The sequence below is a fragment of the Ceratotherium simum genome, chromosome 24 (assembly GCF_057802395.1).
Source record: "Ceratotherium simum simum isolate JZ-2026a chromosome 24, ASM5780239v1, whole genome shotgun sequence".
In the NCBI taxonomy this organism is placed as follows: Eukaryota; Metazoa; Chordata; class Mammalia; order Perissodactyla; family Rhinocerotidae; genus Ceratotherium; species Ceratotherium simum.
This window is the reverse complement of record NC_141923.1, coordinates 33,986,365-34,000,964: the sequence shown is the minus strand read 5'-3', so window position 1 is coordinate 34,000,964 and position 14,600 is coordinate 33,986,365. Positions and strand designations below refer to the sequence as shown.

General features: G+C 43.6%; 2 protein-coding genes across 2 annotated transcripts in view; one reads left to right on the top strand and one right to left on the bottom strand.

Moving 5' to 3' along the window:
- Positions 1-11,335, bottom strand: part of DCAF5 (DDB1 and CUL4 associated factor 5) — a 110,907-nt gene extending 99,572 nt beyond the window's left edge. The window contains exon 1 of the mRNA XM_004426279.3: positions 11,086-11,335. Coding sequence (XP_004426336.2) covers positions 11,086-11,299 — 214 coding nt within the window. The 5' untranslated portion in view covers positions 11,300-11,335. The remainder of the gene's footprint in view (positions 1-11,085) is intronic.
- A 345-nt stretch (positions 11,336-11,680) lies between these two features.
- Positions 11,681-14,600, top strand: part of EXD2 (exonuclease 3'-5' domain containing 2) — a 100,423-nt gene continuing 97,503 nt past the window's right edge. The window contains exon 1 of the mRNA XM_087448332.1: positions 11,681-12,031. The gene's annotated coding sequence lies outside the window, so the exon portion shown is untranslated. The remainder of the gene's footprint in view (positions 12,032-14,600) is intronic.

Here is a 14,600-nt window from a genome sequence, read left to right as displayed (position 1 = left end):
GTGTGCTCGCTCCGCTGCTGGTGGCCCGGGGTTCGGATCCCGGGTGCACACTGATGCACCGCTTCTCTGGCCATGCTGAGGCTGCGTCCCACATACAGCAACTAGAAGGCTGTTCAACTATGACATACAACTATCTCCTGGGGCTTTGGGGGAAAAAAAATAAATAAATAAATATTTATAAGAAGACAAGGAGGGGACAAATGACTAACCAACCACTCTGCCTCTCAGGCTCAATCCAGTAGCTTAAATGCAGCAGCTGCAAGACCTGACTTGGAGAGAAGAGGGGCTTGGAGGTTTTTCCACCCGAGGCATTCAGTAGTGAATGGGAGGACTTAAGAGACTAGGACTTTGGTTTTACCTGAGTACCAGACAGCTCAAATGATTATGAGTAGGTGGCCATATAACTTATCACCCAAACTAGGACCTTTTTAAGAATCAAAGGATCACTAGTAATTGTACTGGTGCAATGGGGAAATTGGCACAGTCCCAAATAAACCCAGGATAAATGCTCACCTTAGTTACAAAGGACCCCAGCAGGCAGCAAGGCAGGTAAGGGACCTACAGAGTTACCTTATCAACCATATAAGGTAATCTTACCTTACCTTATCAACTAGCAGGATCCCCACCAGAGGCAAAAGGGAAAATGGGAATCAGCCTTTCCGCCAACATCTCTGCTACTTGGATCTATTATAAACCCGTCAATTTCCTCCAATGTCATTTTTTCATTGATTCCTACATGCCCCAGCCCTCTGGAATATAACTTCCATTTTAAAATTGGCCGTAATAGGAAAATACTACTCAGAGCACACGGACTTGATCTCCAATGCATATCAAGTCTGTATCCTGAGAGGTACATGATAGAATCTCGGGTATTCAACACCGCAAAGTGCAAGGAGTAAGGTGGCAAGGAAAGTGTGAACATGAAGGCACAGGAAGAGCAGATAACTAAAGTGACAAACCACGACTGTCAAGTCTTTCCCTAAATCCCTGACTTAGGAAAACTGATGTGAAGAGCAAGTGGAATCCAAGACCAGAACCTACAGAGCAACCCTCCTTGTTCACCCAATCAGTAAACAACCTTGGAAATGAAATGCCTTCTTTTTCACAGAAGCAGAGTGAAGTTGCTGGTGAGAGAAGTAAATTTCACTTGCAAGAATGCTATACTGCAAGTTCATTAAGGATTAAACAGGCTTATCACCTGGTCTAGGAGTCATACCTCCCTTTACGATACTGTTTCTGTGGAAAAGTGCTTCCAAATGACTTTCCAGTGCTCTCTAGGCAAATAACCCCATTTACATTACTTAAACCTTCTTCCAAAAAGTACTTTATTCTGAAGCACATTATTCATCTATGCTCCAGGCACAGATCTTTTCTCCCCATGTATAATTATGAGGAAAGATACTTATTTCTGTTGGCTGAAATTCAGCCAAATGTACTCAATCGGCATGTTTTCAGTAGATATCAAACTCAAATGACAGGCTCAGTAAATAAATACGAATATATTGTTTGTACTTTTACTTGGGCTAATGGAGAAGAGGAACAAACTCTGTAACCAGAGTATACCAACACCTAATTAGACTAAAGTAGGTGAGTTTAACCCAGTGTGAAGTTAGTCACATGGTTTATGTAAGCAAGCCTGGAACACCCAAAGTGTAAGGAAGACTTTAGATGACTGCCAAGATCAAAATCCAAGGGAAGTGATTTCTAGCGCCCAGGTGCTAAATCTGCCTGAGGGGTGAGTACTATAGCTGTGACCAGAACTGTGCTTATAGGCTCCAAGCCCACTGATCCATCCCCTCAGCCCCACCTCCCTCCTTCTGTTTACCTATAAAGAGGAAAAAAGCAGTGAGCAAAGTTATCAGAGTGATAGCATCAAGAGATGAGAATGAGGAAAAAAGTCAGATCCTTTTAAAATGCACGTAACATTCTAAAAACTTCAGAGCAGTTAGCAGCACATCTCATGCAGACCCAGGCTGGAAATCCAGCTCCACCACAAACTATGGGAGCTTTCATAAGTTACTTAATTTCTCTAAGCCTCACTTTCCTTATATCTAAAATAAGGTTAATAGTACTATCCATACCTTAGGAAAGATTCTTTTAAGTATTAAATGTGATCATATATGACACATATGAAACATCCCCAAATAATATTTGATAAATGAATGACATGCTCACATATTAGCTATTTTTATTGTCAAATATTTATTTATTTGTTTGTTTGTTTTTTGTGAGGAGGACCAGCCCTGAGCTAACATCCAACGCCAATCCTCTTTTTGGCTGAGGAAGATTGGCCCTGGGCTAACATTCATGCCCATCTTCCTCTACTTTACATGGGACCAGCCACAGCATGGCTTGGCAAGTGGTGAGTCAGTGCGCGCCCTGGATCCAAACTGGCAAACCCCGGGCCGCCGCAGCAGAGCATGCACACTTAACCGCTTAGGCCACCAGCTGGCCCCTCAAATATTTATTTTTATGAACAGCAGTGTCTCAGTTGAATATCAGGTGAGGCATTCCTACTTAATTTGGTAGACACTGGGGAGCACTGGAGATTTCTGAGGGATCAGCAGATGTGAGATAATGAGAGCTAAGTTTTAGGACACTTACATTATGTTGGCAGTAGTGACAAATACATATTAAGGCTAAAAGAACAAAAGCTTGGGAAGCAGCTATTGGAACCAAATTTTCTACAAAGACCAAGGTAATAAAAATCTTTTTCCATCCCTAGAAGTATACTTCATTTCATTTTAACCAGAAACAATGAATTCTAATATCTATTTTTCCACTAACACCCTACCTGTCCTCTGCATTACAGAACCCTCAGTAGTCATTTATCAATGTCCTTTCTTGATTCTTTAGCACTTAGTTATGACGATTAATACAAAATCTTTAAATCCCCTTGTATTTTTAGACTATAGGTAACACTGGTTATTTTCCAAGTTGGCAAATAAGACATATGAAGTGCTTAGCAGAAGGCCTGGCACACATTACATGCTAAATAAATGTTTAAAAAATAATTCTTATAGTTATTATTAAGATTAAAGAGGCACACATAGTGTGTTCTCATTACGTATTTTTAATGAACAAATAAACATAAGATACCTGTGTGGAACAAGTTAACTTTATTTATAGCAAGACACAGAAATATAACATCATCTAAAAGGAGCAACTAGAGTTGTAACGTGTACTCAGAAATTGCTAACATTCAGCTTTCAATTCTTTAGAAGAGATCCAGAAAAGGTGGCTTGCCCTATAGGAAGAAAACGGAAAGAAAGATATAAAAAGGCAACTTAGAAAGAGCACCTGCCCAGGAGCAATGAGCCCTACTTAGAGTCCTGACTGCCAAACACTGACCGGGCAGCTCTGGGCAAGTCACCTTTCTACTTCTCCACTTACTTTGCCATAAAATGAAGAGCTTTCTCACTCTCTGATTCGAAGAGGAAGGAAGAAGATTTTAAAAAAGGTTACCTAATGCTATATTTCCCAAGCTTCAGTCAATCTTGATCACCTCTTGATTTTTGCCATATTCACGTAACAATTCACCATTATTTTTCTTTAAATTGACTCTTTAAAATTTACCTCACCTTAAGCAATAAATCCATTAAAAACAATATTTTATATATACTAGTTAACTTTTCTAATATGTAAAAAAATAAACGTACAAACTATTAAAATTTAAATATTCATTCAAAGATCACCTAAAATTAGCTTACATACTTTGGCAAATAGTAACCTAACCTTTATTACCAAAAATAAAAAATTTTAAAGGACAGAGAATTAAGTAGAAAAGAAATGTAATTTCACATTCTCACAATAATCTAAGGGTTACTCCTAACACATTAATATTCAGTTCTTTAATTATAAGAGAGAATATTTTTAATATAATGTAGGGCACCAAAAATTGAAAACAGACTCGATTCCTTCTTATGTAATCTTCATTTGAATTAGGATTTTAGTTCCTTTAACCTTAAAAGGCTTTAGTTCCAACCTTGAGTATCTGAACTCAGACTAAAATAACAAGAAAAGCAATTACTTCTTTCTTGAAACCATGAAAAAGAAAAAAAGATTAAAATTAAGTGGTGTTTGGGCTGGCCCCATGGCTAAGCGGTTAAGTGCGTGCGCTCCGCTGCTGGCAGCCTGGGTTCGGATCCCGGGTGCGCGCCAACTCACCGCTTCTCCGGCCATGCTGAGGCCGCGTCCCACATACAGCAACATTAGAACGCTGTGCAACTATGACATACAACTATCTACTGGGGCTTTGGGGGAAAAAAATAAATTAATTAAAAGAAATAAATAAATAAAATAAAATAAAATTAAGCGGTGTTTATTAGCAATGGAAGTGCTCTTTCGCACACTCAATGCACAAGAAAACAAATGCATCCACTTCTTAACTTGCAATTCAGAAAGCAGTATCCATTCGTGTCTCAAGTTTTACTGGTCGGTAGAGTTTCCCTGATCTAAATGATTCCAACTGCACTTCACAACCAAATCCATCAATAATCAGTGAAGGAGCACACACTTGGACCTGCGCTGACATCTTTCAATGTGGTAGCCAGGATACGTAACTGAGGGCTACTGCTCTTCTAAGAACTCTTAGTAATCAAAAACGCATTGGCTAAGTCAAGTCAGTGATGATCTTTTGCACAACATGAATAAAAAGACAACTTTCTGATGTGTTAATAATGTCTAATGAGACTAGTGGTCATCAGTTAAACCTCATTAGGTTATTTTAAAGCAGAAGTGACAAAACCGGGCATAATTCTAATTTTGCCAATCTTTGATAGATATCAATTAGCTGACCAACGAACAACTGGGAAAAATAATGTGTATCTATAAATATCCATGTTACCTTATCCTTACGACATGATCTCTATAATTTATCATAGCAATGTCCTCCAAGGCCATCTCTATGAGCCTTCTCTCTTTCCCGCTAAAGCTCATAGGCAAGAGGATTTCTGCTATATTAAGTACTGCAAACCAGAGAAAAATCAAATATCTATCAAAGTATAAAGCAGAGGGGAAAAATTAAAAAGGGTCACGCACTGTTACAAATGAGAAGTAAATGCTCCTAAAATGCAAGCTTTTTGACAGCAAGATTTATACCTGATTCATCACCTCTGTTCTTCTCATAGCTCCTATCTTATAAATACTATGCACTGGAAAACTATTTGTTGAACTAATAAATAGACCAAAGAATAAAATTGAATATCTTCACAGCAATGGATTATCAGTGAATAGAAAAGCCGAGAGAAAAATCCACGAATTGATTCCCTAATCACCTTGTCAAAATGTATGTACTATAAAAGATTTTCAAAAACAGAAATCTGCCCCACCACTGGCCATATTTCTCCTGATAAACTACCACTGGACCAAGAAATCCATCCTAATTAAACACATGAGAAGTTTTAATAAAGTCAGACTTTATTTACCTGGCTACAGCCAAACACTTTACCTGTAGATAATATGCTCTTAGGTGAATTTATTTACAAAAAACGGATTCCATAAAATGTGAGATAACTAGTGACTGGGCAACAGGAAATGATCATTAATTAATGGGTTCAATTAAGCATATAATTATTATCATAGCTTTTGTTTGATGCTTAACATACGCTTTGATGACCATACTGGAGTTATTAAGTATATTCACAAAGAATTTTTAACAGTTCACCTCATTGAGATCTTTTTTCATTTTTCACATTGCACCGTGCCATGTGCAATAAATGTTAGATGTTGAAGGTGTCAATCTCCTAAAAGCTTTTTGTGAGGTTCGAGTTAAACAACAGTAACAGTTGCAGCAGCAGTAGCAACCAGAGCAACAGCATGGGCTAGGCCCTGGTGCTAAGAACTTTACAGGTGTTATTTCATTCAATCCTCACCACAAATTTCTGAGGTATTACTGCCCCTATTATATGGATGAGGAAACAGAGGTAAGTGACTTGTCAAAGGTAACCCAATCAGCAAGTAGTTGAGTTCATATTCACCCCAGGCAGCCTGACTCCAGGGTTCATGCTCTTAATCCCACTTATATAACTGTGGATACTTATAATGATCAATAAAGTCAGAGACCCATACGAAATAGAAATAGGACTAAATGGTTATCCCAGTTATAAATATGACCAATTAAATGCCTCTCCCTATTTACAACTCCTACTTAATTAATGCTTTGAAACAGTATAGTTGCTGATGCTATTTGAAAAGCTTCTGAAGGTGCTTTTCCTACATTTAGTCATAAGCATTAAAAAAAGAGATCATAATCTCTCACTGTAACTCAAAACTTCATACTTATGGGCTATTAATCTGCTAGTTGTATAGGTTCCAACGCCTTAAATATCAATTCAGGGGAAACAATATTTTCAGCAACTCTCATCCCTAAAGAGCTGAATATCTTTGTTTACTGCTAAGATTCTGTTTACACAAATAGTTTACAAGATCTAAGAAGGCATGGGCCGGCCCAGTGGCTTAGCGGTTAAGCACACACGCTCCACTACTGGTGGCCCACCCAGGCGCGCACCGACGCACTGCTTCTCCGGCCATGCTGAGGCCACGTCCCACATACAGCAACCAGAAGGACGTGCAACTATGACACACAACTATCTACTGGGGCTTTGAGGAGGAAAAAGGAGGAGGATTGGCAATAGATGTTAGCTCAGAGCAGGTCTTCCTCGGCAAAAAAAAAAAGAGGAGGATTAGCACGGATGTTAGCTCAGGGCTGATCTTCCTTACAAAAGAAAAAAAAAAAAGAAGGCAGAATTACAATTCCAGTTAGATACACACAAAGCTACATTCTGATTGGTCTCCCAATCAGATCCCCAGAAGATGAACATCCCAAAGAAAAAAGAAAAAGACTTTTAAGCAAACCTATAAAGGACTCCATTCTAGGGAAAAGGAGAAGCATACGAGGAGGCAATGGAGGCAATTTAAAGTACTAGATGCAACCAAAGATTTAAAAGGTAAACCCAGGATATCCCCAAAATACGTGTACCAGCACAACCTCCTTGCTGTTGTTAGGATCTCCTGTAAGTAGCACTTCAACATACAGTGTTGTTCCTCATCCCTCTAAGAACTAACACACATAAATATTCTAAGAAGAGACTGCAAGCATCAAGCATAAGCAGCAGTTCTTTATAAAAAAGTAATGTTCACTCAAACCCATGTAGTTTACAAAGTACCTTCACATTTAACATTTCATTGAATACTACAGCCCTGTTAGGTAGTTAGTGAGGGCAATCTGTTATCCCCATCTTACAGATGAGGAATGAAGAGACTTACCTAAATTTATACAATTTGTGACTGGTAAAGCCTCCTACTCCTATCACGTGACACCAAATCCCAGGTTCTTTCCACACCAACTTGTGCCTCCTCATTCCACATCAAAAAGTCACAAAACTATCCTGTCTGTCCCCTTTGCACAGGTCTATTACCAATACTGTAAGAAAAAGTATCAGCTAATAATGACATAGCGAGTTAGAAGTACAAAGAGGAAAGAAAACAAACCCAGCAGAGAGGCCTGGCACTCTGTTCAGCTCCCAACCTAAACTTTGCCAAATGTAGTTCTCACAACAGCTCTTCAGGTAGGTGCTGGTATTCTCATCGCGTACATCAGGAAACAGACTCAGAGAGGCTTAGCAACTTGACGAAGGTCACACGCTAAACGACACAGCAGTGATTTTACCCTTATGAATGCTATACCATACTGTCTTACATGATGTCACAGTAATGCCATTTTCTGATCAACGATAAAGAAAAATACTTTTGAGGTTAAAATATTTCATGTTTTAAAATGTCAAAAAAACCATCCTCCCACCTGTTGCTGTCACAATCTCACTTCACACAGAACACCTTTTCTCCTTCCTGATTTTCTCTGCTTTCCTCTTACTATCTGCTGGCCTCACTGTGTCCTGGAGAAGGGGCTAGCTGTCAGAACAAAAAAGCAATGATATGTCCCTAACAAATAGCATTTTATAAGGCCACAGGAATCATGCAAATATAATTTTTGCGCTAGGTCTAAGTTAATTCTCTCAAATAGTATGTGTCAGTTCCAAGAAATGTGAGCCTGCCCAAACAATTAGGAAATGAAAACAGTGAACAAACTCTGAACAATCTATTATTTTAATCATCACTTTTTGAGGGCTTTAACCAATCCAGACAACATACAAGAACAACAAAACGCTTAAAATTAATCTCATTACCATCCCAGAGTCTGGCCTCCCACCACATTATTGTGAAACATTAGGGATAGATAGCATTAGCCTCAAAATACTGTGTGCCTCTCCCCTCAGGTGTTAACTGCTAAAGAACAATGATAGATAAGTGAAAAGGTAAACATTGACACTTTAGTTTTAAACTTCGGAAGATTATTGAAGGACCTCTCAAAACAAAATTTAATGATCTTTAACAAGTTAAGGTGTATTTATGACTCCCAGAGGGGGCTTCCTTATCTGAAGCTAACAGGAGGAACTTTCTGTTAGCATAAATTGTACTCATAATGGAAGGTGAATAACTAAAAAGGCTTTTAACCAAAACTCTATGCTTAGGGAACAAATAAGCAAAGCTAAGTCTATCTGAGCTAAACTGGAGGGGTGGGTGGAAAAGCTTGCAGGAAGGACTAGGAACAAGGGCAAGAGTAGATAAAAAAGGAAACAGGAAGAACTGAGCTAGCGGAAGTGTGAGGGGAAGGAGAAGGAGTAAGGGGCAAAGAAGGCCAGAACCCAGAAAGTACTGATGGAGATGGGCAACTTAGGCCTGGAAAATTAAGGAAATGAATGCCTTAGAACCAGAACCCTGCCAGAGCCTCCTCTGTGGAAAGGTCCCTCCTCTTCTATAGACTAAAATTAAGCTAAAGGAAATGAACTGGCCAAGGCTAGAGAAAATGGGGTTCACTCAAGAAACAGGGGAAGGTCCTGCACAAGGATAACTGGTAGAGAATGGAGGCAACTTTTTGTGCTTTTTAAAAAGTGTTAACTTTAAATGGGTGAATGCTATGGCATGTGTATTATACGTTAATAAATCTGTTATTCTATTTTATTTTTTTTATAATTGTATTTATTTATTTATTTTTTCCCCCAAAGCCCCAGTAGATAGTTGTATGTCATAGCTGCACATCCTTCTAGTTGCTGTTATGTGGAACGCAGCCTCAGCATGGCGGGAGAAGCGGCGCGTTGGTCCACGCCGGGGGTTCCGAACCCTTGCCGCCAGCAGCGGAGCGCGAGCACTTAACCTTAACCGCTAAGCCATGGGGCCGGCCCCAAATCTGTTATTTTAAAAAAGTGTGTTAAAGTGAGCAATGTATGACTGTATGTATGACTTAATTAACATGATTAGTTCAGTCTACAAAAGAGTCCTCTCCAAATTCCCTCACCAGTAGGGTGAGGTGACTTGTGTCTGAGAACATCTCTGTTGGCATACATCAGTCTGGGAAGGAGATGGGAGTATTACGAATACAGAAGCAGCAGTAGGGGGAAGAAGTGGGAGCTCTTTAAAGAGATCTTCCCCCACTTTTGCCCTTGGAATTTTGGGCAGCGTGGAGGAAGCAAGCTTTTGTTCGGGTTATGCCTTTGAAGTGGAATATCAGGTTTCTTCAGGGGATGATCTAGGGCCAAAATCTACCTAGTCAAAGAGAAAACGATCTGGGGTGGAAAAGTCAAGTCAGTTCCGGAGGAACCCCAGAAGGTTTATGGTGAAATGATCACACAAGTCTTATCTCTGCTACCCCCAAAGTGGACTGCATGCCCCGTGTCACTTCCGACTGTTACTGACGAAGAAGACGGATGCTTTGCCATGATCCCAGAAGTTTCTGGCGAGCTGCCCACTGACGTAAATTAGAAAACCATTCGGGGACCGGCCTGGGTGAAGACAAGCGCCACGTCCAGCGCTGGGCTCCCCCTTCCTCCCTCTCAATGTAGGAAAAGGGACGGAGTAGGGCAGAAAGCGAGCGGGAACGCCATATCACCCGTCTTCGCCCTCCCCCGCTTAGCCGGGTTTCGGGGAGCCGCCCCCAGCCTACCCCCATCCCCACTCGCCTGCCTTGGGCCTGCGACCTCGAGAGGAGGGCGGCGGCGGCGAGCGCCCCCCGGGGCCGCAGGCGCACCTCCCCCGGGGCAGCTGTCGCCGCGGCCCGCCCGGCCCGGGCCTCCCCGGGAGCAATAGGCTATCGATTCAGCTGCCTGTCGCTAGGAGCCCCGGGAGAGCGAGGCCTACATCGCCCGGCCAGAGCCCCGGCCTCGATTTCGTCACTTTCCCCACACCGGAGGGGGAGCCCGGGGGCAACCAAGCCCAGCTGGGCGGGGGGGAGGAGCGGAGACCACCTGCAACGGCAGCCGCGGCGAAAGGCCGTCCCGGCGCGGGGCTCCCGCCAAGTCTCCCGGGGTCGCCCACCCGCCACCCCCGGCCTCACAAGTTGCGCATTCAAGTTCAGGCCGGTGCCCCCTCGCCTCCTGGGCCTGGGCACTCTGGAAACCATAATAAAAACAAGACGCGGAAGAGGCCCCCACAGAACGACAGGAGATGGAGCTGGGCCCCTCAGAGCGCCCAGGGGGCCCCTCGACCCGCCCGACCGTCACCTCCCCTCGGTGGACCCAGCCGGCCCCCGAGTGGCAGCCCCCGAGCCCTGCGGCGGCCGCCCTGTCACCGCCCGGCCCCCAGGCCCCTTCTCCAGGACGCCGGCGACAGGGGCACGAGCTCCCCCTTGCCTCCGGCGCGCCTCGGCCTCCTCCCTCTCCAAATGCCCCCCGCACCTTTTCGAGTACTCGGAGGTAGAGTTTCCCATCAAACTTTGTCGAGTGGTAACCTCGCCCCCCTCCCCAACCCACACTTTGCGGCCAGTCCTCCGGAGGGGTCACTTTCCACTTGGGATACAGCGAATTCAGGACCTGTCAACCATTTTAGGTCTTTTTAATAGAAGACATCCTCTCCCTCCCCTCCCTCCCCCTGCCATGGTTTTAATCTGACACCAAACCTTCCCCCCACCGCAGGGGGGTGGAGGAGGGTGGGGGTGGGGACGGAGAGCAGGAGGAGGGGGACGAGGGAGAGCGAACGGGGTCGGTGGGAAGGGGGCCGGGAGGCGCGGGGAGAGGAAGGGGGTTGATTTACCTGAGACCAGCCACTGGCCTCCATTGTTGGAGAATTCAATGGCATTGACACAGCCGAAGTGGCCGAGGAGGTCCTTCTTGTAGAGGTTTCTGCAGCCCCGCAGGCGTCTCCTCTGAAAGTCCTGAGTGAGCAGGGGGTCCCCATGCAAGCCCCGCTGGGACAAGAAGCCCACCACTGACCTCATGCTGCCCCCCAGGCCAGCTCTCCTCTTCATGCTGGAACCGCCGCCGCCGCCGCTCGCGCCGCCGCCCCTCCCTCGGCCTCACGCGCGGCCGCCGCACTCCCCCCACCCGGCCCTCCCCCCGCGCTGCGAGCCGGATGGTTCTTTAACCAGCCATGGCAGACGGAGCGAGGTGTGCAGACACTCGGCGGCGTTCGCGGCTTCCTGATGGGCCCCTCCCTCCCCTTCCCCCCGAGGCTCCTCCCTCTCCCTCTCCGCCTCCTCCAGCAGCTGATCCTCAGCTGCGGCCGCGCTTCCGCGATGCGCGGCCCTTCCGCCGGCCGCGGGCGCCGGGAGAACGCGGGCGCCGGCTGCCCCTCCCCCGCCGCGGGCGGCTGGCCTGGAGACCGCGGGCGGCGGCTCGGCTTTCCCGCCGCAGCTCCTCCTCGCGCGAGGACCCGGGTGGCGCCGGCGGAGGCCTGGCTGCACCCCGCGAGCGCCGCGCTCTGTGAAGTTGAGGGCGCGTAACAATCCGAGTGGCCGCGGGGCTGCGGGCTCGCCTCCCTCCCCCGGCGGCCGGCGGGCCATCGCCGCCTGGAGGCCCCGCGCCCGGACGAGTGCGGCTCCCCGCTCTTTTTTTCTGCCGGGAAAATGCAGCCCGAGGTGGCAGAAAGGTGGAAGGAGGACTGAGGGCAGAGACTGTGGTCTTCCAATGTTCGCCGCATCCTGGGGCCGCCGAGCCCTGTCCAAGAAAAGGGAACCAGGAGTTAGGACTGGACACTCGGGGTAAGGTTGCTTGAGGATTTTGTTAGTACATCCGTTCCTCCCCCCGCAAAATAAATTTTTGACGCTACCCCTCCCATCCCCCAATTCAGTTCTCTAATTCTCCCTTCCTCCAGCCATTCAGTAAAAAACGCTCAGTTGTTTCGCCTGGTAGATAATAGGGTTGTATATGGGAAAAAAGGGGAAAGGAATTCTTATGAAGTGAGAAGAAAATTGCTAAAACCGAATTGAGTTCTGTCCATTAGTTCTAGGTACATTCGCAAGACACGAGAAGCATTATTCGAAAATAGCAATGTATGTTGTTTAACTGGGTGCAGTGAGCTCCTCTTCAAGGTCTTGAGTGTAGAGCTCTGAGACTGTACAGCTGTTAACCAGCAGCTGCCCTCCAGGCCAGAAGTTGCTGCCCTTCAGCGGGCTGGGAGCCTCCGCGTTGACCCCAGCGAGGAGCCTGGGTGTTAAGTGCTTTGGAATTCTACCAGATACATACAGAAACAAGTACCCTTGTCAGTGTATTGTAGTGCTTTTCCTCTGTCAGTAAACAGTAATGTAGTAGAATAGGCGGGTGTCAATTTTGCCCTACCAATTTAGCAGGAATTGCATCCTCTGTATCAGAGATAGCACATGGACAGTCGAGGATATCGCCGTGAAAGATGAGCTGGACGTGGAAGAGGACACCCATCAAGCACAATCACATACCTCTACTTTTTGTACAATGACAAGATTAATCATTCTAATAAATATGCAAGTAAATGTTTAATTTAAAAAGTCAACCTTATATACCACATTATATACCACAACTTAACAGAAATTCACCAAATTCCAGAAATTATGGTTTTAGTGGAGTATTATTTCCTTAAACAGGAAAATATGTAGTGCTTTCTTTTAAAGAGTTTTATTCTCAGGATGCTTCATAGTGTTTATTCATTATAGTAGCCCCATAAAGATCAGTAGTAATATACCAGCTTGATTAACGATTTTTAGCACCCAACATCTTTTCTTCAGAGCGGTGTGATTAAATAGGTATTTTTGTGATTATATCAGAGTCTCCCACTGTGCTATAAGCTTTCTGAGAGTAGAGACCATGTCTATTCTGCTCGTGGGTATATGTCCAGAGCCAGCATATACTGGCAATTAGTGGCCACTGGAACATTTGTTGAATACATGAATGAGACCCTCACACCTCTTAAGTGCATACCTCTTCTCCACAACTTTAAATGTGACTCGCTTTTCCCCAATCCCTGGAATAACTGTCCCATTTACCTCAACCTAAAAACAGACCAGGATCTCGTCACAAGCCAGCTCAATTCTAGGACTTTGTTGGAAATTTCTGTAACTGTTCAGTAACCAGCCAGGACAGAAATGTAGGACCACTCAGTCTGTTTGTATCCTACTGCTACCCTTTGTAAGGACAGTGCATAAAATCTCTCTCTTCTTATTCCCATCATTAGGGTTGCCAGATAAAATGCAGGACACCTAGTTCAATAGGAATTTCAGATAAACAATGAATAATTTTTTAGTGTATGTCCCATGCAATATTTGGGGTATACTTATACTAAAATAATTATTCCTTGTTTATCTTAAATTCAAATTGAATTGGGCATCCTGTATTTTTAGTTGCTAAATCTGGCAACCCTACCTGTAGTATAATAACCCAGCTTCAGAAGGTCAAGCTTCATGGTATCTATTTGCTTTTATTAAGAATTTAACATAGTCCCTTGTGTCATTTATTGCAAACTAATAATATTGTACATAATTATATAACACATGTAATCAACTTCAGTGACAATGTAAGCGTGGCCTTTCTCATATAGGTATTTATAGGGAAAAGGCCAGTGCACTTAGCTTAAAAAGAGCAAATGAAATTGGACTTCTGAGTAATCTCTCCTCTGCATAGAATGTGTGGAGGAAGAGGGAGAAGAGTGAAAAATTCATATTTTTCTTACCCAGGCCCAGAAACTTCTGTATATTAACATTCATTCAGGAAGCCTTGAAATCCTATGGGAACACTTACTTAATTGCTCCACCATTGGTTGAATTCTGATCAAATGTAGAGTTCCCAGAAATTCATTTACTCTTTGACTCCGACATCATTGGAGAAAGAGTAAAGAATCTTTAAAAACTGACTAGGTGCTAAGGAAATGCTCAAATTTAGAAATTGTTTGTTTAAAAAAAAAAAACTAAGAAAATGCTAAGGCCTTTCTCAAACATTGACTAAATATGCTAAATTTTAGCATATTAAGAGCTACATATGGATACTAACATGCTCAGAAATTTTTCACTTAAAAGTATTTTCAACTTGAAAATAAACTGTTACTTATAGATAAGAGATACTAATTCAGACAAATAATACATATTATATATGTATAATTAAACTGTAATGTCATTTAAATTTTAAAGGATAAGTCATCTATTGGTCATTTCAAATAGACAGCAGTCAATTTTAATTTTGGAGAAAAAAAGAAGAAACTGGTCTATTTAAATACAAACTCCTCCAACAAGATCTATAGGACATATGTCCTTTCATTTTTTTAATAATAATTTTATTTGACATACCACAAAATTCACCCTTTTC